General features: G+C 41.2%; 1 protein-coding gene across 1 annotated transcript in view; it reads right to left on the bottom strand.

Annotated features, from left to right (window-relative positions):
- Nucleotides 1-25072, bottom strand: part of LOC128515928 (NACHT, LRR and PYD domains-containing protein 12-like) — a 65185-nt gene that overhangs the window by 33706 nt on the left and 6407 nt on the right. Inside the window, exons 3-8 of the mRNA XM_053490193.1 lie at nucleotides 22839-22955; nucleotides 19392-19508; nucleotides 12449-12565; nucleotides 3739-3855; nucleotides 3369-3422; nucleotides 1387-3159 (exon numbers count right to left, since the gene is read on the bottom strand). Of these exons, the coding sequence (XP_053346168.1) occupies nucleotides 1387-3159; nucleotides 3369-3422; nucleotides 3739-3855; nucleotides 12449-12565; nucleotides 19392-19508; nucleotides 22839-22955 (2295 nt within the window). The remainder of the gene's footprint in view (nucleotides 1-1386; nucleotides 3160-3368; nucleotides 3423-3738; nucleotides 3856-12448; nucleotides 12566-19391; nucleotides 19509-22838; nucleotides 22956-25072) is intronic.

The raw sequence follows: 25072 nt of genomic DNA on the forward strand, positions 1-25072 counted from the left end.
AAATTTGAGTGAAGGGGATGATGTAGTATCCAAAAAAAATTAGATACATTTCAGTGACATTAAAAGATTTGCATTGATTGCATTTAGCACTATTTATAAGAATGCCTAAAGTCTAACAAATATGTTTAAGATATATAATAAATAATAATAAAACAAATTAACCTACAAATTAAACTCTGAACTGTCCCTCACTGAGAGGACATTCCCATGTCAAATGTACACACACACACACACACACACACACACACAGCTGCTAGAACATTTTTATGGTAAATAAATTAATAACATTTGTTCTTCATGTCCTCAGTAGTTGAGAGAAAAAACAAAGTTAGTTGTTCTTGGGTAAAACCAACACCAGATCATTTCATCCTGGAACTCTCACTGCTCTAATTCACACTACAGTGACTGGGATCTGTTGTGTTTGTTGTGGATGAACAATATGGAGACTCCTGGTTGGAGCTGAGCACCGGGCTGGTGGAGGGTCTTCAACAAATTACACCCTTTTACACTCAAACGTCATTAACCCTAGCAAATCTGAAGCACGGATTTATAAATAAAAAATATAAACAATTGAAAAAAACACAACACTTCCCTTTTTTATTTATAGTTTTTGCATGTACACACACACACACACACACACACAGACACACACACAGAGACACACACACACACACACAAGTGAGTCATTAAACTGTCCAAAATGATCCAAAAGTGAACTTTTCCAAACTAGGGGAGCAAATTAAAAGTCCCAGAATCACACACAGTTTAAATGGGGCTTAGAGAGAGCAGTGCACCATGTGGCAACACCCTGACAACCACTCACATCAATTACAATCCTTCTATGAAGATATAATAGCAGGAATGTTTTACTAACAACATTTAAATCATCTCAGTGTGTGTATAACTGCACTTCTAGTTTAACACACATTTAATGTGAAAACAAATAAAAGAAAGTTACAATGAAATTTTTAAATTCTGTAGACATGGGTGTGAAATTGATAATGTTTATGTAGATGAACAGTTTTGTTTTACAGGATTTTTACAGGCTCTTCTCTAAACTCTAGGGTGTAAACATGTGTTAAATAGAAAGAAATCAGAATATCAATAATGTTTCTCATTATTTCAGGCAACAAGGCATTAATGCAAGAGTTAAAAAGTGTTTTTTACCTCAACTGACAGAAACTGTCTTCCACACATTTAATATCTGCCCTTTAGTCTTATTGATTTGTTCACATGATCGTTATTCTCTTATGTAAGTATTTATTTATTCACATTAACACCACTTTGTATCACCTGAAGCTCAAAACATCTTAAAGTGCATATTTTTCAAAGTGTTTTTAGTTTCTCTCTTTCTACAGTAGAACAGATTTATACAGATTTACTTACATTGCTTTTCTGGATTCTGCAATCACAGGCATCACCCTCACAAGAACCTCATCTGTTATCTTCTCTGGACTGATATATTTATTCAGGTCAAATTCCTCCAGATCCTCTGCTGATGTCAGTAACACAAACACCAGAGCAGACCACTGTGAAGGAGAGAGTTCACTTTGTTTTCCAGATTTCACGTAGCGTTGGATTTCCTCCACTAGAGAATCATCACCCAGTTCATTCAGACAGTGGAACAGATTGATGGATTTATCTGCAGTATGTTTATCTTCTTCACTGATCATCTCCTTAATGTACTGAACTGTTTCCTCTTTGCTCTGGGAACTACTTCCTGTGTGTGTTACAAAGTCATGTAAGAGTTTCTGATTGGTCTCCAGTGAGAGACCCAGAAGAAAGCGAAGGAAAAGATCCAGATGTCCAGTCTTACTGTCTAAAGCCTGATCTACAGCACTCCTGTAGACATCTGAGATTGTAGTAAAGGACTGACTCTGTTGAAGAACATTTCTCATTTCCCTCATGGATGTCAGGTGCACATACAGAGCTGCAAGATGCTCCTGAATACTCAGATGCACAAAGCAGTACACTTTATTCTGGTGAAGGCCAAACTCCTCTCTGAAGATCTGCGTACACACACCTGAGTACACTGCTGCTTCTCTCACATTAATGCCACACTCTCTCAGGTCTTCATCATAGAAGATCAGGTTGTGTTTCTCCAGCTGCTGATAAGCCAGTCGTCCCAGTTTAAGAAGCATTTCTTCATTACTCTCCTGCTTCTCTGAGTACTTTTCTCTAATGATGTTTATCTGAATGATGAGGAAGTGTGTGTACATTTGAGTTAGAGTCTTGGGGATCTCTCCACTCTCTGCTTCACCCAACATTTGCTCTAGAACAGCGGCTGAGATCCAGCAGAAGACTGGGATGTGGCACATGATGTAGAGGCTTCTTAATGACTTCAGGTGTGTGATGATGTTTTTGGCCAGAAGCTCATCAGTGATCCTCTTCCTGAAGTACTCCTCCTTCTGTGGGTCATTGAACCCTCGTACCTCTGTGACCCGATCGACACACTTAGATGGGATTTGATCAGCTGCTGCTGGTCGGGAGGTGATCCAGATTTGAGCAGAGGGAAGCAGATTCCCTTTGATCAGGTTTATCAGCAGCACAGGCACTGATGCTGATTCAGTTACATCACACACACTCACTGTGTTCTGGAAATCCAGAGAGAAACGACACTCGTCCAATCCATCAAAAATGAACAGAACCTTTTCCAAACTGGACATTTCTGTTTCTTTTGTTTCCTTAAAACAGACATGAAGGAGCTCCATAAGACTCAGTTTCTGGTCATTCATAAGATTCAGCTCTCTAAAAGGAAGTGGAAATATGAGGGGGACGTCCTGATTTGCTTTCCCTTTAGCCCAGTCCAGAATGAATTTCTGCACAGAGACAGTTTTTCCGATGCCAGCGACTCCCTTTGTCAGCACAGTTCTGATAGGTTTGTCTTGATCAGATAAGGTCTTGAAGATGTCATTGCATTTGATTGGTGTTTCCCCTGTTGTTGTTCTCCTGGATGCTGCCTCGATCTGTCTCACCTCATGTTCTTTATTGACGTCTCCACTGTCTCCCTCTGTTATGTAGAGCTCTGTGTAAATCTCATTCAGGAGTGTACGGTTTTCCTGATTTATTATCACGTCATTTAAACACTCAAACTTCTTCATTAGATTTAATCTGAAATTTTTCTGAAATTCATTTACAGCAGCAGATTCCAAGTCGTGTCTGTGACAGGGTGGAGTAGGAAGACATGGTGAGACATGGGGGTTAATTATTGAAGACCACATTTCCTGATTGGTTACCACAGACAGTTCTTTATGATTTTGTCACTCTCTATATCTCCTGTATGTTTGCTATGATCTAATAATTCTGTATGAAATAACAGCAGAGAGGTTTTTAACACCAGTGTGTGATGTAGTTAGTGTTGATCTTACCTTGTATCTGTAATAATGGTCTTTTTAATTCCGTCTCCTGTCTTCTGTAGATCACTGGAAACAAACAAAATTTTTTAAAGACAATAACGTCAACCATTTAAATACTACAGCCTAACTTTTAGTCCTAATGTTTCGTTCATTCTCTATACTGCTAATCCTGTACATGGTTCCAGTAAACCTAGAGTTTAGTCCTAATTTTATAAATTATTTTGTATGAGCGGATTAACATTTGAAGAAAAATATTGTAGAACTGGGAAAAAAAATATTTCTGCACAGTCATTAGAGATGTAAGGGAATATTACTACTGTACATCATACAGAATAAACAGACAATGTGTTTTATTTTAACTCTGAGAACTATGGGATGTTACCTGTGTACAGATGAGGAAACTCCACATTTAACAGTTGCAGGAAGATCCATAGACCCATCACTCTTGATGGAGACACGGCTTGGTTCTAGTGAGTCTAATCTCTTTATCTGGAGTTTACTGTACAACATTTTAAAGTGGACATAAGACGGAATTTAGTTCTCAGTAATATTGTGATTCAAAAGACTTAGAGAGATGAACCTGATGTCAAACCCTAGTTTGATCTTTAAAATTATTCTGCTTTTTGGTTCCCCCCCCCCTTTGTATTCCGTGTTTACATATCTATTGAAGCACATGGCGTTTGTTTTGATCCCTCGCCATGTGCCTGCATCTCTGTGACATCACCACCATTCCTCCCACTTCCTCTTTACTATTCCATCAAGTTAATCTCACTCACCTGTTTTCATTGTAATCATTCACCCTATATTCCCTCCGGTCCGTTGTCCCATGTCAGATCGTTGTTCCATGTTTGCCAGCTGTCTGCCCGTTTCGCGTACTATCCAGCCCGGTATATGTTGTTCCCTATTTTCGGCTCCGAGTCAGTATCCTCCGGTATTTTTTCACCCTATTTTTCCCTCTGTCTCGGTGTTTGTTTTTTGTCTCTCGCATCCAGGTCGGGTCCTGTTTTTTCCCCTTTGTTTGCGCTGTTCCGCAGTTTCCCGTCCTGAGGCCGGCCTGCTCTCGCTCTTCTTCGCGGCCGTGCAGTCCAGCGGACTTTGGCCCTGTCGCCCTCTGCTGTCTGCCGAAGGAACTACAGCCACATCAGTCAAGGCCTTTTCTCCCTCTACGGAGTGGTTTTTGTTTCGTTTTTGACGTTGGCGCTCCTGCCTTTTGCTCAGAAGAGAACAGTTTAGTCTGTTTCCTTTTTTTATTATTTTTTTATTTTTATTTATTTACTCTTTGTCTGAATCCAGGCATCCCGTCAACAAATAAAGAAACCTTGAAGGAGACCTGCACTTGTGTCCGTTCTGTTTTCCCTGACAGAACGATCTGACCAGCATGGACGCAGCAGGCCCAGACCCCATCAGATCAGCGGTGGTCCAACAGGGGGTGCTCCTAGGCCAGCATGAGACCCGGTTGACCAGCACCACGAGAGAGGTCGAGTTCCTCGCCAACCAAGTGGCAGACCTTACTGCTTGCCTCCAGGAACTCCAGAGAGAGAGCCCCCAGGCGGGTTCAGCCCACCTTTTCTCACGCCATGAGCCGGAACCCCGCTGCAACAACCCACCCCCCTATGATGGGGACCCCAACTCCTGTCGAGCTTTCCTGACACAATGCTCGGTAGTGTTTGCCCTCCAGCCACGCATGTTCGCAGCAGAAGAGACAAGGGTGGCATTCGTCCTGACTCTCCTCACGGGCAAAGCTCGTGAATGGGGAACATCTGTCTGGGAGTCCAGAGCCCCATGCTGTGACTCATTTGACAAGCTTCGGCAGGAGATGATGAGGCTCTTTGACCGGTCTGTCAGAGGACAGGAGGCAGCGGACAAGCTCGCGCGGCTTCGTCAGGCAGGTCGGTCAGTCACGGAGTGACTGTTCATCCAGTTCAAGACCTTAGCCGCCTCCTGTGACTGGAACGAGGCGGCCTGTCCGGGCCGGGCTTGAGGAGGACATACAAGATGAACTGGCCACTCATGACTTGCCACGCGACCTGGAGGACCTCATCGACCTGGCACTCCGCATCGAGGCTCGTCTCTGTCGCCGGCACCAGCGCCAGATGGTTCGGTCCACTAGCAGGGTAGAGGGTTCCCACTCTCCCTTGCCAACTGTTGTCCTGCCAGAATCTGAACCCATGCAGGTGGGACGCCTCCGTCTAACGCCTCAGGAGAAACAATTGCGTCTGACCAGGGGCCTGTGCCTCTATTGTGAAAAACCAGGCCACTTTGCCGCAGCCTGCCCAGCAAAAGCCAAGGCTCACCAGTGAAGCGGGGGATCCTGGTGAGCGCTATTCCTTTTTCACAATCCCCCTCCTCTCGTACCCTTCTATCTGTTTTGGTCCAGTACAGGGGGGCCTCAGAGTCATGCTTGGCCTTGGTCGATTCAGGGGCTGAGGGTAATTTTATGGACAGCTCAATAGCTGCACGATTGGGCATTCCAGCCATTCCCCTGCCTGAACCTATTCCTGCCCGATCCCTAAACGGGACTTTAATTACTAATGTCTCTCATCAGACTCCCGAAGTTAGCCTAGTGGTCTCAGGCAATCACCGAGAGGAGACCACGTTGTACCTTCTGGAGTCTCCCAGTGCGCCTATAGTGTTGGGACACCCCTGGTTGGTACAACATGGCCCTCACGTTGATTGGTCTAGAAATTCTGTCGTGTCTTGGAGCCAAAAATGTCTTGCCTCTTGTCTTGGTCCTGCCCCTTTTTCTGGTTCTGTTTGTCCTGTGTTTCAGGTGGAGGTTGCGGATCTGTCTGGGGTCCCGGCGGAGTACCACGACCTGCGTCTGGTGTTCAGCAAGTCCCGGGCCATGTCCTTGCCTCCTCACCGCCCTTACGACTGTGCCATTGAGCTCCTCCCAGGCACTTCTCCGCCCAAGGGTCACTTATATTCCCTTTCAGGTCCGGAAAGAGAGGCCATGGACACCTATATTAACGAGTCCCTCAAAGCCGGCCTCATCCGTCTCTCCTCCTCTCCTGCGGGTGCAGGATTCTTCTTCGTCAAGAAGAAAGATGGCTCCCTACGTCCTTGTATGGATTATCGTGGGTTGAATGACATTACTGTTAAGAACAGGTACCCCCTCCCTCTTATGTCTTCAGCTTTCGAACTTTTGCAGGGAGCCAAGGTCTTCACCAAGCTTGACCTGCGCAACGCTTACCACCTTATCCGTATTCGGGAGGGAGATGAGTGGAAGACAGCGTTCAACACACCCACGGGACACTTTGAATACCGAGTCCTTCCGTTTGGTCTGACCAACGCCCCTGCTGTCTTCCAGGCCCTGGTCAATGATGTGCTGAGAGACATGGTAAACCGATTTGTCTTTGTGTACCTCGATGATATCCTAATATTTTCTCCCTCTTCGCAGGCACACACTCAGCACGTCCGCCAGGTGTTGCAACGGCTTTTGGAAAACCAACTATTCGTGAAAGCGGAGAAGTGCGTCTTCCACGCTAGGTCGGTTTCGTTCTTGGGGTTCGTGATTTCGGCGGGTGAGATCAGAGCCGACCCTGCTAAAATAAGGGCGGTAGTGGAATGGCCCACTCCTGACTCTCGGAAGGCTCTGCAGCGGTTCTTGGGGTTCGCCAACTTTTATAGGCGCTTCATCCGGAACTTCAGTCAGATGGCTGCACCCTTAAGAGCGCTCACCTCTCCTAAGGTACCGTTCAAATGGGGGAATGAGGCCCAGGAGGCCTTTGACAACTTAAAGTCCCGGTTTGTCTCTGCTTCTGTCTTGTCTACTCCAGATCCTGAACGACAGTTTATTGTTGAGGTGGACGCTTCCGATGTTGGTGTAGGTGCGGTCCTGTCACAACGCTCTCTTCAGGATGGGAAGGTGCATCCGTGCGCCTTCTTTTCCCACCGCTTGAGCCCCACTGAGCGGAACTATGACATAGGTAATCGGGAGCTGTTGGCAGTCAGACTGGCTTTGGGTGAGTGGCGTCACTGGCTGGAGGGCGCAGTTCAACCATTTGTGGTCTGGACCGACCACAAAAATCTAGAGTACATCAATTCGGCTAGGAGACTAAATTCCAGACAGGCCCGCTGGTCCCTTTTCTTCAGCCGGTTTAACTTTACCCTCTCCTACAGGCCTGGGTCTAAAAACACAAAGCCGGACTCCCTTTCTCGCCTGTTTGAGACCCCCGAACGGGAGGCCTCTACTGACACCATCCTGCCCAAAGGCATGGTGGTGGCCACACTCTTATGGGATGTCGAGAGGGAGGTTCAGGAGGCCCTGCGTAAGTGCCGCATACCCAGAGGGGTTCCAGCGGGCAAACTGTATGTCCCCTTGACACTGCGCTCTAAGGTCATCCAGTGGGGTCACTCATCCAGACTAGTCTGTCACCCAGGAGTTCGGAGATCACTGGCTTCCATCCGTCAGCGATTCTGGTGGCCCTCCATGACCAGGGATGTCAGGCAGTTCGTGGCAGCTTGCTCAGTTTGCGCCCAGAACAAAAGTTCATCTTCGCCTCCCGTTGGTCTGCTTCGGCCTTTACCCATCCCCGCCCGCCCGTGGTCACATCTAGCGCTTGATTTTGTCACTGGCCTTCCCGAGTCGAGGGGCAACACCGTCATTCTCACGGTGGTGGACCGCTTCTCCAAAGCGGCCCACTTCATCCCTCTCCCCAAGCTCCCCTCTGCCAAAGAGACTGCTCAGGTGGTGGTTGACCAAGTATTCCGGATTCATGGTCTTCCGGTTGACGTGGTCTCCGATAGGGGCCCACAGTTTGTCTCTAGATTTTGGAAGGAATTTTGCAGACAGATCGGGGCCTCAACGAGTCTGTCATCCGGATTCCATCCCCAGACCAATGGGCAGTTTGAGCGGGCTAACCAGGATTTGGAACGTGCTCTCCGCTGCCTGGCATCCCATAATCCGACTTCCTGGTGTCAACAGCTGTCCTGGGTAGAGTATGCCCATAATACTCTACCAGTTTCTGCCACAGGTATGTCGCCATTTCAGTGCTCTGTTGGCTACCAACCTCCTTTGTTCCCTTCACAGGAACCCGAAGCGGCGGTCCCGTCTGCCTTGGCTTTCGTTCAACGTTGCCGGCGCACTTGGAGAAAAGCTAAGGAGGCCTTGGCCCAGGCTAGTAGACGGACCAAAGCCGCGGCCGATCGCCACCGGACTCCTGCCCCTAACTATGTTTGTGGTCAAAGGGTATGGCTTTCTACCAAGGACTTGCCTCTTAGGGTAGCCTCCCGCAAGTTGGCTCCCAAGTTCATTGGCCCGTACCGGATCACAAAGGTCTTGAACCCAGTGGCGATTCGGCTCAAGCTTCCCTCTACGCTTGGTCGGGTAAACCCAGTATTTCATGTCTCTAAGGTAAAACCTGTGTATTCCTCCCCTCTTGTTCCTTCTGCCCCGACCCCCCCTCCCCCTCGTCTAGTGGATGGCTCCCCAGTATACACTGTTAGGAGGTTGCTGGACGTCCGTCGCAGAGGTCGGGGTTTTCAGTACTTAGTGGACTGGGAGGGCTATGGTCCAGAGGAGAGGAGTTGGATTCCGGCCTGGGATGTTCTGGATCGGGCGCTGATCGAGGACCTCCGTCGACCACGAGGTGAGCCCCTCCCTGGGGGCGCCTAGTGGCGCCCATGGGGGGGGGGGGTACTGTCAAACCCTAGTCTGATCTTTAAAATTATTCTGCTTTTTGGTCCCCCCCCCCTTTGTATTCCGTGTTTACATATCTATTGAAGCACATGGCGTTTGTTTTGATTCCTCGCCATGTGCCTGCATCTCTGTGACATCACCACCATTCCTCCCACTTCCTCTTTACTATTCCATCAAGTTAATCTCACTCACCTGTTTTCATTGTAATCATTCACCCTATTTATCCCCTCCGGTCCGTTGTCCCATGTCAGATCGTTGTTCCATGTTTGTCAGCTGTCTGCCCGTTTCGCGTACTATCCAGCCCGGTATATGTTGTTCCCTATTTTCGGCTCCGAGTCAGTATCCTCCGGTATTTTTTCACCCTATTTTTCCCTCTGTCTCGGTGTTTGTTTTTTGTCTCTCGCATCCAGGTCGGGTCCTGTTTTTTCCCCTTTGTTTGCGCTATTCCGCAGTTTCCCATTCTGAGGCCGGCCTGCTGTCGCTCTTCTTCGCGGCCGTGCAGTCCAGCGGACTTTGGCCCTGTCGCCCTCTGCTGTCTGCCAAAGGAACTACAGCCACATCAGTCAAGGCCTTTTCTCCCTCTACGGAGTGGTTTTTGTTTCGTTTTTGACGTTGGCGCTCCCGCCTTTTGCTCAGAAGAGAACAGTTCAGTCTGTTTCCTTTTTTTTATTTTTTTTTTATTTTTATTTATTTACGTTTAAAAAATCATAAATTATGATTAAAGGCACATTTCAATAAATTAGAATATCATTGAAAAGTTGATTTATTTCAATAATTCAATTTAAAAAGTATATAAAATCATTAGTTTATTTTATTTTATTTTTACAGTATAGAACAACCATGGTTGACCAAAGTGCTTCACAATGGCAAAAAAAAAACATAATTACACACAATCAATCAATACATTAAAAGTTGTCAAAATGTCTCAAAAACTCAACTCAATAAAAAGCCAAAGAATATAAGTATGTCTTAAGTAATGACTTAAAAATTTCAACACTCTGAGCAGACTTTATGTGAGCAGGTAAATCATTCCACAACTTCGGTCCCACCACTAAAAAAGCTCGCTCAGCTTTATATTTTAATCTGGCTCTCGGAACATCCAGGAGCAACTGATTAGACGACCTCAGTGCTCTAACGGAACATTACACACAGAATGATATATTTGAAGTGTATATTTCTTTTAATTTTGATGATTATGGCTTACAGCTAATGAAAACCCCGACTTTTGGTAGTGGGGCAGATGCCACATTCTGCTGGACAATGAAATCAGCATCTCCAGGTCAGTAGAGGGAAGCATGTAGTGCTCTAAAAATTCCTCATAGACGGCTGTGCTGAGCTTGGACCTGACCACAGTGGACCAATACCAGCAGATGACAGGGCTCCCCAAACCACCAGTGACCGTACAAACTTTACACTGAACCTCAAACAACTTGGATTCTGTGTCTCTCTTCTCTTTCCAAATAAAATGCAAATTTACTCTAATCTGAAAAGAGGACTTTGGCACAGTGAGTACATTCCAGTCCTTTTTGTCCTCAGCCCAGGTAAGACGCCTCTGTCTCTGGTTCAAGAGTGGCTTGACACAAGGAATGGGACAGTTGTAGCCCATGTCCTGGATACGTGTGTGGTGGCTCTTGAAGCACTGACTCCAGCTGCAGTCCACTTTCTGTGAATCTCCTTTAAATTCTTAAATGCGCTTCATTTCACAATCCTTTCAAGGCTGCGGTTAACCCTGTTGCTTGTGAACCTTTCTCTACCACATTTATTCCTTCCATTCAAATTTTTATTACTGTGCTTGGATACAGTGCTCTGTGTACAGCCAGTCTACTGAAACAGAGACCATTTAAAGGCTCTTGAAACATTTGCATGTGTTTTGTGTTAATTAGCTGATTAAAGTGTGACACCATGAGTCTCCAATATTGAAATTTTTCACATTATTTATATTTTCTGAAAAACTGGATTTTGGGGTTTCATTAGCTGTGAGCCATTATCATCAAAATTAAAAGAAATAACCATTTCAAATATGTAATTCTGTGTGTAATGAATCTATATAATATGAGTTTTACTTTTCTAATTGAATTAATGAAATAAATAAAATTTTCGATCATATTGTAATGGATAGAGATGCACCTGTATGTCCCTTCAGGGTTTCACAAAAAAGGGTGATGTGGCCCAGTAACAGTTTGACTTTATGTCAGTATGTTGCCATTACAGATAAAAATAAATGTATTACAATCATTATTGTGTAACCTGTCTAGTGACACATCTCATATGTCTTTAGTGTGTTGTCTTATGTCCATGCTTTACTGTTTAACTGCATCATTTCTCAAAGGTGCATCGTTTTTAAAGGTGATTGTCTTACGTTATTCTTTTCATGTCAGTGTCACAGTCATGCTGTTGGTTTTGATAATAAACAGCCATAAGAGCAATAATCACTTTAATGTACAATCTAAAATTAGCCCTTATTTTATTTAAATAATTCTGTATCAGTGCATTAACATTTAGGGAACACAATGGTAAACGCAACATGACAAAAATATTGTGGAACTGGAGAAAAAAAACCTCATGATATTCCTTACTATGTGTTAGATAAAATGTAATATAATTAAATGTTACAGAATATTAAGGATGCACTGATTAATTGGCTGTACATTGGTATCGCATAATATTTACATTGTTGACTGCAATCGGACGATATCTGCCACTGCAAATAAGTGAAGATTCACCGCTGGCAGAGGTCAAAGATTTTCTGTTGTGTTGCATCAGTTTTGTGCTGGTTAATCGTGAACTGACTGGGACAACAGTAGCTGATCCAGCTGTAACTTGTACTAGTGATTTAAAGTTTCTGTCAGAGGGAAGATCCTTACACTGAGTTACTAGTGTACATTCCCCTTTGTAATTATTAGCAATATTAGCAATAGCCCCAGCATAGCTGATTAGCATAGAGAGCCAATAACTGACTTGCATATAAATTTCCACACTGTACCTTTACTCTGACAAAATAAAACATCATACACGTTACTCCAGGATCCACAAGCCTACATTCACTCTGTCATACATGACTGGAACACAGAATACAATAATCATTCCTTACACCGCTCATTATGGAGTAACAGGTTCAGCATGGAGGTTAATTAGAGCCGCATCATAGCACTCTTCTTCTCTACACATTTAAGTTTCATTTACACTAACAAGAAGACACGTCCCTTTTGGCATTAGTTGGCATTACCGTATAGTCCCTATAACAAGCTTCTGATTGTTATGTAGTGCACACGAAAATGTATTCTGTATCAAATACACAAGAGCTGTAACCAAACAAACAACCAACGGTATTAGCCAACAGATATTTATAATTTTAATCAGCATCAGCCCAGAATTTCACAATTGTTACATCCTTAATTACTACATCATGAACATGTGTTTGACTTTAACTCTGAGAACTATGGGTTTTTACCTGTGTACAGATGAGGAGACTCCATGTTGAAAGGTTAAAGGAGGATCCATAGACCGGTCACTCTTCATGGAGACACAGCTGGGTTCTGGTGAGTCTGATCTCTTTATCTGGAGTTTACTGTACAACATTATAGAATGGACATCAGACAGCATGTTCAAGTGGCTGAATTTGTTGCCATTAGAAAAAAAAAATAAGTTTCGCAAGTTAAAATATTGTGTCAATACTGTCCTGTCATTACTGTGAAACCTGTATAGGGAGACGTCTCAGATCATGACTTTAGTGTATTGTCTCTGGTCTACTCTTCACTGTTTAATGGCATTTTTAAGGACATAATTTTATGATGAACGGGATTTGGGATTTTTGAATGGTGACAGTGTTACGTTATTGTTTTCATGTCAGTGTCACAGTCATGTTATTGGTGTTGATATTACGCTGTACTCTGTACATCACTGGGAACACAAAGTAGCCATTAAAGCCATAACTTTAATCAATTTATACCAAAGTCTAAATTTTGGTATAATTTAATTAAATAATTTTGTACGAGTGCATTAATAATTGCATTAATATGATCAGGGTTGTGTCACTATACTTGTGTTACTCAACCTCAGTGCAGCTTTTGACACCATTGATCACGCTATTCTTCTTCACAGATTAGAAAATGTAGTAGGAATCAGTTTGTAGTTTTAAATTGTGACCATTCTACATGTTCTCTAGTGGAGTTAGGTGTTCCACAGGATTCAGTTTTGGGTCCACTGCTTTTTTCTCTTTAAATGCTTCCTCTGGGCAACATAATTTATAAGCATGGTATTAGTTTTCATTGTTATGCTGATGACACACAGTCTCAGCAAAACCATATGAGAAAAAAACAGCTTATTAAAGTTGAGCAATGTGTGCAGGACACTAAGAGAATGGATGTTAATTAACTTCCTTCTGGTTAATCCTGATAAGACAGAAGTTCTAGTCATAGGACCACAGGCAGCTAGAAGCAAGCCTTCTGATCTCACTGTAATTTTAAATGGCCTTTCTGTTCCATAAAGTGCAACAGTGAAAGACTTCGGTGTGATTTTAGATCCCAGACTTTCATTTGAAGCACATGTAAATAATATTACCAGGTTAACATTCTTTCACCTCGGAAATATTGCCAAGATAAGAAATATATTGTCACTAAACGATGCAGAAAAAACTAGGTCATGCTTTTATCACCTCTGGGTTGGACTACTGTAACGCCTTACTCTCTGGTTGCATTAGGTGTATTAGTACTAGGTGTATAAACAAGCTTTAGTTAATCCAGAATGCAGCAGCGAGAGTCCTCACTAGAACCAGAAGATATGAGCACAGCACCCTTATCTTATTCACACTGAATTGGCTTCCTGTGAAATACTACTATTGACATATAAAGAATTAAATGGTCTCGCGCCGCAGTATCTGAGTGAACTGCTTGTGTCTTACAATCCGCCATGCCTACCTCGATCAAAAGATGCAGGCTGCTTGTGTTGGGAATTTTTTTTCATTTGTCAAAGCAGAGACCAGAAGATGTTGGGATATCTTTTAAGCAGAAGTTACTTTTAATTAAGAACTCGCCTTGGGACCCTACCCAATGGTCAGGAAGTAAATAAAGACAAAAGGTTATTGTCTCAGAATTTTTGCTGGGCTACCAGACTTGATCTTCTTTGAATGTCATCATCTTTACCTCAAAATGTAGAACCCAATGTACATAACTCTTTCAGTTTATATACTTTTACGTTGGAAGCTAGATTTAATATTTTATAAATTTGTAATCCTACAGTGGTCAGTACCGCGTATTATAAAAACTACAGCAAGGGGGCAGACCTTTTTCTTACAAAGCCCCAAAGTTATGGAATAGCCTTCCAAATAGTGTTCGGGAGTCAGACACAGTCTCAGTGTTTAGGTCCAGGCTAAAAACCTATTTATTTAATAAAGCATTTCTGTAAATAGATTTGCCTTATGTAAAGGAGCAGATTTGGGGGACTCATGGACGTAGAGTATTATGGTGAACTGGTATATTTAGATGCGGTCACTCAGGTTTGTTGACAGTGAAGTGATTGGTTGCTTTACATCTCAAGCAGGCCTCATGTCTGTGTTTTCTTCTGGCTCTCCCTTTTAGTTATGCTGTTATAGTTAGCCCTGCCGGACTCCCTGTTTGCACTCTGCAATAAATATACATTCACATTATAAATTGTTTGACTGTGACCAGGGGCGTTTCTAGGATTTTCAGTTAAGGGAGGATCAGAATCAGTACTCAAATGAGTCTTCATAATCACACTTGCTGTTTACCATATAAACCTATTTCTAAGTGCAGGTACAATCAGAAAACTATAACCAGAAAACAGCATATAACTTTAAACTTACATTGATTAGCAATATAAACAACACACCTATGAGGCTGAGTAAGTAGTACACTAAAAAACAATGCTGGGTTTCTGTAAACACGTCGTTGGGTTGTTTATGCTGGGTCAAAATTCAGTGTTATTTCGGGTACTTTAATCACACTGTTGGGTTGCTTTTGCTATAAATATTAAAAGTACTGCATGATTAAACTCAATGCAAAAAAAATGAAAAAGAAACTTCTCTGTTTCCTCCCATTTGTTCCGGTGTTTATGCAGTAAACCCATGGGTGAACATGATGATTTAAGAATTTAAATAAACACGAATATATAAATAGAAGTGGCATTTTAATTCAAATCCAACATTTTAATGGTTAGTGATTGGTGCATGGGCATCAACTCGCACGTTCTGTGATATTCCATTGTCATTCATACTGCTGTAGTTTTAGACCCCTTTACTAAAACATTCTCTAGTTAGTAAGTAAGTAAGCAAATAAAAGAGGACTGAATAAATAGCTTTAAATGGTACTTTAGTGTAGTATAAGTACCCTAGCATGAGTTTATATATAATGAAAATATTATGTATGAAGAAAATCTAATTTATATATTTGTTTAATTAAATCCTTAACATTTAATTTTAATGGTTAGTGTTTGTTGCAGAAAAATTCACACTATTTTTGGGGAAGAGCTTGGCTTGTACAGGCTACTTTACACTGGTCAGCAGTCGATGCCCCACCGGAACCAGCTGATCAAAGGAGCAGTTATCGGCTATCACATGTAGCCTTCTGAGTTTGGAGGCCAGGGTTGGTTGGTTGGTTGGTTGGAAGCATGTTTGAAGGAGAAGATAACGTCACAAACACACACGCAAACTCTCCGTTCACACACACGCAAACTCTCCGTGCACACACACACAAACTCTCCGTGCACACACACACAAACTCTCCGTGCACACACACACACAAACTCTCCGTGCACACACACACGCAAACTCTCCGTGCACACACACACGCAAACTCTCTGTGCACACACACACAAACTCTCCGTGCACATACACACACAAACTCTCCGTGCACACACACACACAAACTCTTCGTGCACACACACACACACAAACTCTCCGTGCACACACACAATCTCTCCCTGCACAAACACAATCTCTCAGTGCAGATACACCATGCAGGGAACAACTGAACAACTGGTCTTCACTTCACACGTAATACGCTATTAATAAAAATGAATATTTAGGCCTAAAAAAGATGCTTTAAAATCCATCTAAAATTCATTTATCAGCGTCTATAAACTCGCGGCTCGCACTTTCACTTAACAAAAGGCAGCGTTTCGATCAAAAGGATGATAAACGGGTGCGATTTATCGATAAAAATGCAGACATACCCCCAAGAAAAACAACAAACACAAATATATAGGCTACTCGATAGATAAACGCTGGCTTTTCCAACACTACAGCGTGCTCTGATGTGAGCCAATTTATTAGTCATAATTAGAGAATATATATAGAGATAAATAACATAGAGAAAGCATAATACGACTGTCCATACAGTAAATAAAAAAACGTATCAAATCCAACTATTAAGTCTGTTTCAATTGCTATCATTAACCATTTTTATTCATTAGTTTTTATCTATTTTAGGCAGAGATGTCCGCTCTCTTCTTAATTCATCTAATTCCCCTTACAGTATTTGCCAACAGCGCACACAGTTTGATAAATTTACACCTATCGTGAATGAAAGGTGAGAAGAGATTCTTCAGAATCTTCTGACACAATGCTTGCTCTGAAGGACTATACTTCACAAGAATATAGAGAATAAGGATCATATTTATAATAAGATAATTAATTAAATAATACAATTATATCAAATAAGAACTTTATCTAAAAGCCAGACCGACCAAATTTCTCATTTACTACTGAAGTAGTTAAATATGCTTATACTTTAGATACGTAGGTTACATTTTAAAAGTACAATCGCAAGTAAATTACAAACTGTATGTAATGTTGTAAAATGTAAATAAAACAGTATTAGACACAAATATATGATATGGTAGTATATAAAATAAAAAAAAGCTCAATGAGTGCTCAAATGTAAAGCAAACGCAATTATTAATTTATTGTGTATATTTAACTTCATTCAGCCGTTTAAGTTATATGAAAAATAACGTGCCTACCAGCCCACTATTATTTTCTGTTTAAATTTAAAGATGCCTGCGCGTGTGTGCAAAAAGACGAATACAAATAATACAAAAGTGAATAATTTTCAATAAAGTTAGCCTAATACAATATTGTTTCCAATGCTGAAGCAAACATAATTTTGTTTTAGTCTATTCGCTGAATACAATGTGACAGCGCGCTCCGACACCCACAGAAACAAGTTACTGTAATCCCTTTTGTCACCTTTCATTCATGATAGGTGTGAAGTTATCAAACCGGTTTTGCTGATGGGGGAATTCACAGAAGTAAGGAGTTTAAAACGATTTAACAGGACCGAGCAGACGTCTCTGCCTAAAATGTATTTCGCCAGCAAAACATAAAAATATTTTATATTTAATAAAACTGTATTGAAACAAAATTGTGCATTTTCATTATTTAATATCGCGTCCGGAACATTGTTGTCCAAACATTGTATGTATATGGAAAACAGTGAAACCTATAAGCACAAACAGAAAGGACGAATAAAGGAATGTACGAAACATTAACACCTTTACCGTGTTCAAATGAATAAAGAGTTACTGCATTATGTTTTAAGACATCCTTAATTTACATTTTTCTCCTAATTATTTTGTTAGGGGGTGCGGTGTGGAGATCCATTGAACATTTTATTTCTATTTATTCTATGTTTTGCTGGCGAAATACATTTTAGGCAGAGACGTCTGCTCGGTCTTATTAAATAGTTTTAAACCCCTCAATTCTGCCAATTACCCCATCAGCAAAACCGGTTTAATAACTTCCCACCTACATCAAAAGTGAGAAGAGGGATGACAGTAACTGAGTGCGCTGTCGCGTTGTATATACTGTACAACACGCGCTTATCAGTCTTTTGATAAAAACGCTGCCTTTTGTAAAGTTTTGTAAAGCCACGGGGCTCTTTATTTATTTATTTATTTATTTATTTTTATTTATTATTTATTTATTAGTATGAAAAGCCAGAAGCACTTCATGTTTATAAAAAAATATTTACTTAATATGATATATATTGTTCATTCATGTCTTCTGATGGCGACACATTTTTAGGTTTATAGTAAGATATACTGGCATATTCACGAATCAGGACATTCGCAGAGTTAACACTATCAGATAGCCCACTTTCAGGAAATTAAATAAATTACAATACCATTTAAACCGAGGCATTGCCATGTCTTTCATTGTTTTGTCCCTGTTAAGACATTACATAAACTATAGAAGAAATTTTTAAAGCACAAATTTGGGCATCTCATTTCATAATTATAAAAAGCACATGAAGCACATACAGTATACACACATTCATTATGAAATATCTGTTGTAAAACAAAATAAAATTCATGTTTGCTTCAGCATTGGAAACAATATTGTTTTAGGCTAACTAATTATACACAATTCATCGTTGTACTTGGTCCGGCTTTTAGATAAAGTCCTTCCATGCGCCATCTGGCGGATATTCAGTGAAGCACAAAACATTTATTTAAATTCCTGAATGTTGCTTGAGGCAAGTCGCGGCACACCGCGCGCCAAATTGCGGCATTTCGCGGGAAAACACGTGCATTCTTAATGGCCACATCTGTAGGTTCATAGAGTATGCATTAAGGGCTTCATTTTCACTTTTTCGAGCTATACATGTCACTCCTGAGCTGCCAGTGATCCAGACCCCATCTGCCCCCTGGATCTGTCTGACTCATCCTGTTGTCTTCTTTCTGGTTGGAGATCTCGTTGCATGGATGTGGTCTGCCTGTGATGCGCGTGGTGACTAGGGATGGTTCCACTTTTCCACGAAGACGGTACTGTCCTCGGCTGATGCAGACAGCTGTTCTCTGAGGACTGAACTGTTCTCTTCAGGACTGGAGTTTCCTACAGTCTACCTGAGCCTCCAATAACGAACTAGACTCCATTTTAACTTAAACACAGCTCCTGTTATACTAAACTTTCAGTCTCACACAGTATGAAGCAGATCAATCCCTGCTATCTGTTTTCACCCAGATGAGGATGGGTTCCCTGTTGAGTCTGGTTCCTCTCAAGGTTTTTTCCTATTACCATCTCAGGGAGGTTTTCCTTGCCACTGTCGCCGTCGTCCTCGGCTTGCTCATCATGGACAATCTTATCATTTTGATTCATACACATTTGCATCTCATACAAACTTAAATATTATTTTGATTGTGTAAAGCTGCTTTGTGACAATGTCAATTGTTAAAAGCGCTGTACAAATAAAATTGAATTGAATAAATATTTAGAGAACACAGTGATAAATACATAAAAATCTGCCTCTGTTTTAATTCAAGGTTTTCTGATTAATTCTTCCTATGTAATCCTTAGAGTTGTAACAAAATATTACTACATCATACAGAATGAACAGATAATGTGTTTTACTTTAATTCTAAGAACTATGGGATGTTACCTGTGTACAGATGAGGAGACTCCACATTTAAGGTCCAAAAAAGGATCCATAGCCTGATCACTCTCCATGGAGCCACAGCTGGGTTCTGGTGAGTCTGATCTCTTTCTCTTGAGTTTACTGTACAACATTATAGGGTGGACATAAGACAGAAATCAATTGTCTAATATCATGATTCAGAATACCAGGAGAGACCCGATATGAGCAGCAAATTCGTATCACGATACTTCTTTTTAAGAAACTTCATGAGCTCCACCTTATCTTACAAACTAGATGGCAGCACCAGATGGTGTAGCATACAGAGCTCATTAAACACTCTTTTAATGTTGACAATGTTAAAAACTAAAAAATATATACATTGTGATGATTTCACTTCAGGATCTCACACAAATGCTGTCAGGATAGTGGGAATAGATTCATAACTCTGAAGAGAATTTGGATAATTACAGAGTGTGTGTTGCTCTCAGTCTGGTTTTTATTTCCAGTTCTCATCAATCAACCTTTTTACATGAAATGCACACGCAAGCATGCGTGCCTTTTTTTCGGCTTTGCAAACGTGTACAAGCATTTTCTCTCTTTATATTTATCTCTCTCTGTCTAACACAACGACACACACACTCTCCTTAGGTGTGTGTCCTTTTCCGTCACTTTACTTGACTCCACCCCTCACCATAGACTTAAGCTTTAATTAATAGTTCTGTTTTTTTGCTGCTACTCGCGGGAAAACATGTGCATTCTTAATGACCACATCTGTAGGTTCATAGAGTATGTATTAAAGACAGTGCGTATAAAGACAGTATGTGCAGCTATAGACAGGCTATAAAAACTGCTAGGACTGAGCATCTTAGCCAACTGATAGCAAGAAACCAAAACAATCCCAGGTTCTTATTTAGTACAGTGGCTCGCCTAAAAAAACCTAAGATGCCCGCAGAGAGTATCCCATCACAGTTTAGAAGTGAAGACTTTATGGACTTCTTTAATGAAAAAATCAATAGTATCAGGAATAAAGAAACGGAGGTTCAACCTCTAATAGTATCTCACAATCCAGTTCAGCCTATAGCTTCACATTTAGATTTTCAGTGCTTTACAGGTATAGGACAGGAAGAGCTGTATAAACTTATCACCTCAGCTAAATCAACAACGTGCCTGTTAGACCCAATACCAACCAGATTTTTTAAAGAAGTGATGCTTACGGTTGGAGAGCCACAAACATTATTAATTCTTCATTATGTCTAGGTCACGTCCCTAAACCTTTCAAGTTGGCAGTTATTAAGCCGCTTCTTAAAAAATCTAATTTGGATGCAAATTAAATAACAAATTACAGACCAATTTCAAACCTTCCGTTCATATCAAAAATATTTTTAAAAAGTAGTATCAGCTCAAATATGCACATTCTTGCAGGAAAACAACATCCTAGAAGAATTTCAGTCAGGTTTCAGGCCCCATCGTAGTACAGAAACTGCACTAGTTAAGATTGCAAACGACTTGTTTTTAGCTTCAGACCAAGGCTGCATCTCAATACTAGTCTTACTTTATCTTAGTGCTGCATTCAACACCATAGATCATAATATTCTCATAGATCGCCTACAAAATCATATAGGTATTCAGGGGCAGGCATTAAAATGGTTTAGATCATACCTGTCTGGTCGATACCATTTTGTAGATCTAAATGAAGTACCGTCTAATGTAATGCCAGTGAAATATGGGGTCCCACAAGGGTCAGTTTTAGGACCTCTGCTGTTCTCAATATACATGCTTCCCTTGGGTAACATCATTAGAAGACATGGGATTAGTTTCCATTGTTATGCTGATGATACCCAATTATATATCTCAACAAAACCAGACGAAATACCCAAGTTGTCTAGATTAACTGATTGTGTCCAGGACATAAAAGATTGGATGACCAATAACTTTCTTTTACTAAATTCAGATAAGACAGAGATATTACTCATCGGCCCAAAAACCAGCACACAACAGCTTTCACAATTCAGCCTGCGTTTAGAAGGATGTACTGTTACTACCAGCTCAACAGTAAAAGACTTGGGCGTAATATTGGACAGTAACTTGTCCTTTGAAAATCATATTTCCAATATCACAAAAACAGCCTTTTTCCATCTTAGAAATATTGCCAAACTTAGGAGCATCCTATCCGTATCTGATGCAGAAAAGCTAGTTCATGCATTCATGACCTCCAGACTGGACAGTTGTAATGCATTACTAGGTGGTTGTCCTGCATCCTCAATAAACAAGTTACAGTTAGTCCAAAATGCAGCCGCCAGGGTTCTCACTAGATCCAGAAAATATGATCATATAACCCCAATATTATCATCCCTGCACTGGCTACCTGTTCAGTTTAGAATTAATTACAAAATAGTATTACTTACATACAAGGCTTTAAATGGTTAAGCTCCCACATACCTAACCAGTCTTCTGATACACTACAATCCACCACGCTCCTTAAGATCACAAAACTTCGGACTTCTGGTAATTCCCAGAATTTTAAAATCTACAAAAGGGGGCAGGGCATTTTCATATTTAGCTCCAAAACTCCCGCAGGTCGGAAATGCGCTCTCTGTTTTGCTGTGCCAACAACATGTAGTCCTCCTCCGTTAAATCCACGTCACCGTCCTGCCAGGCCTCCTCGGCCCGTGCCTCTTGGATGGTGGTTGGGACCGTGTATCTCCCCGCTGCCTCACCCTTGAACGGCGTCCGCCGAATGGCGAGTCTGCAGCCTTCCCAGCTGTGCCGCGCTCTTATCTCTCGCTGCTCTTCGCTGTTTTCCAGCCAGTCCGCCGGTTCGATGAGCTTGCAGCCTTCCCAGCTCTGCAAGAGCTCTCTCTCCCCTTGCTCCTCGCTGTCCTCCAGCCATTCCGCCAGCTCGGGCGAGATGGTGATAGCGCCCCAACAAAAAACTTCTGGGGGAGCGACCTCCGCTATGCCACTTCGACGGTCTAGCTTTCTGTCACGTATCTTCCTTTGGCGTTTGTGTGTGCGTGGCATAATGTGCAGGAGGCGAGCTGGCGGTTTAGTATTCGGTTTTTATTAAATAAATACACAAAATAAATACCGACATAAATCAATCAAAGGACAACAAAAGCTAGACGCCTGACTTTGCTCCAGTCAGGCTCTTTATAATCAACTTAATTATCTTACCTCGGTTCAGGTGAATTCCCACGTCACCTGACCGAGGTGCAGTCTGGGACACGCAGTCCAACTTAAACACAAATTATAACAAAAAACAAACAAACCCAGGCGCTTTGGCGCCCTCTAGGGGTTAACCGTTACAAGAACACAGTAATAAATACATAAAAATCTGCCTCTGTTTTAATTGAAGGTTTTCTGATTAATTCTTTCTATGTAATCCTTAGAGTTGTAACAAAATATTACTACATCATACAGAATGAACAGATAATGTGTTTTACTTTAATTCTGAGAACTATGGGATGTTACCTGTGTACAGATGAGGAGTCTCCATGTTTAAGGTCCAAAGGAGGATCCATAGACTGATCACTCTCCATGGAGACACATCTGTGTTCTGGTGAGTCTGATCTCTTTCTCTTGAGTTTACTGTACAACATTATAGGGTGGACATGAGACAGAAATCAATTGTCTAATATCATGATTCAGAATACCAGAAGAGACCCGATATGAGCAGCAAATTCGTATCACGATACTTCTTTTTAAGAAACTTCATGAGCTCCACCTTATCTTACAAACTAGATGGCAGCGTCAGATGGTGTAGCATACAGAGCTCATCAAACACTCTTTTAATATTGACAATGTTAAAAAGTAAAAAATATATACATTGTGATAATTTCACTTCAGGACCTCACACAAATGCTGTCAGGATAGTGGGAATAGATTCATAACTCTAAAGAGAATGTGGATAATTACAGAGTGTGTGTCGCTCTCAGTCTGGTTTTTATTTCCAGTTCTCATCAATCAACCTTTTTACATGAAATGCACATTCAAGCATGTGCGCCTTGTTTTTGGCTCTGCAAACATGTACAAGCATTTTCTCTATATATATTTATCTCTCTTTGTCTTACACACACACACACACACACACACACACACACACTCTCTTCAGGTGTGTGTACTTTTCCATCACTCTCTTTGACTCCGCCCCTCACTATAGACTTAAGCTTTAATTTATAGTTATGTTTTATTGCTGCTACTTGCCTTTTCCTTTTTTTCCTTTTTTGGATTTTAAGTTTTTTTTTTATTAGGAAAGTCTATTTAAAGACATAATTATTAAGTTTATTTAATTAGGTTTTCATCTTAATTGTCTTCATTGTTATTCATCACAGGCACAAAATAACCTCAAGATAAATTTAAAACCTGAAACCTGAATAAGAGCTATTGAGTACTAGTCTGATTAATCAATTACAGTGGAACCTCGGATTACGAGTAACACGGTTTACGAGTGTTCCGCAAGATGAGCAAGAATTTTTAATAAATTTTGACTTGAAAAACGAGCATTGTCTTGTTTTACGAGCCCTGAGTATCATGTACACTGAAAAAATTAACTTGGCTACCTGTTACATGTACTAAAATGTAATATGTGTTTTGTACATAATAATTTTATGTTTCCAAGATGAACATGAATAAATTATGTTGTATTTGCATGAAATTCAACAACTTAACATTTATTAGATTCAATCATGTTAAGATAAACCAAAGAGATCTTGTCACTATGAATACTGGAAATATCAATGCAAACATCGAGAAGAGAACAAAGTTTTGAGAAGACAAACGTTCGGCGGGCGTGTGGAAAAGGTAAGCAGGAATTAATTCCCATCTTTCTAAATATAAATGAATGAAATACTGCACATAAATGTCACCTGCTGTTTAGCGATGTTTAGTCACGTTATTTTGGTTTAAGCTATTTCTTGTATTTTTAATCACACTTAAAATACCGACGGTTATATGCGCTTGCTTAATCTGCGGTTTGGTTCTGGTTTTGGTCTGTTCTTATGAGTTGTAAAGCGATAGGAACAAAGTAAAAATATTGTTCATTTGATAATTTAAGTATCATAAATTTTAATTGAATAACTATCTTTTTATTTTTTCACAGCAGTTTGTGACTGAAAAGTGTCCTGTCTGCATCTAACTGAAGAGTTTCCTGACCAACCGTATCTAATGGTCATATTTAAAAATCATAGTGGTTATAAAACAGTTATAAAGTACAAAACGTTTCTTCTTCTTCTTTGTCTTTCAACATCTTCAGCTCTGCTACCTCCAACGCTGCCTCCTGTATTTTCTTTAGCGCCACTGTCTCTAAGCCGTAGAGCATTGCTGGTCTCACCACTGTCCTGTACACCTTTCCTTTCATTCTCGCTGATACTCTTTTATCGCACAACACACCTGACACTTTTCTCCACCCATTCCAACCTGCCTTTACCCGCCTCTTCACCTCCCTTGAACACTCTCTATTGCTCTGGACCGTTGACCCTAAGTACTTAAAATCCTGCACCTTCTTTACCCCTGCTCTCTGTTGCCTCACCGATCCTCTTGGGTCCCTCTCATTTACACACATGTATTCTGTCTTGCTGCGGCTAACCTTCATTCCTCTGCTTTCCAGAGCATACCTCCACCTCTCCAAATTTTCCTCTACCTGTTCCCTGCTCTCGCTACAAAGCACAATGTCATCTGCAAACATCATAGTCCATGGAGACTCCTGT

This window comes from Clarias gariepinus, chromosome 28, assembly GCF_024256425.1.
Source record: "Clarias gariepinus isolate MV-2021 ecotype Netherlands chromosome 28, CGAR_prim_01v2, whole genome shotgun sequence".
In the NCBI taxonomy this organism is placed as follows: Eukaryota; Metazoa; Chordata; class Actinopteri; order Siluriformes; family Clariidae; genus Clarias; species Clarias gariepinus.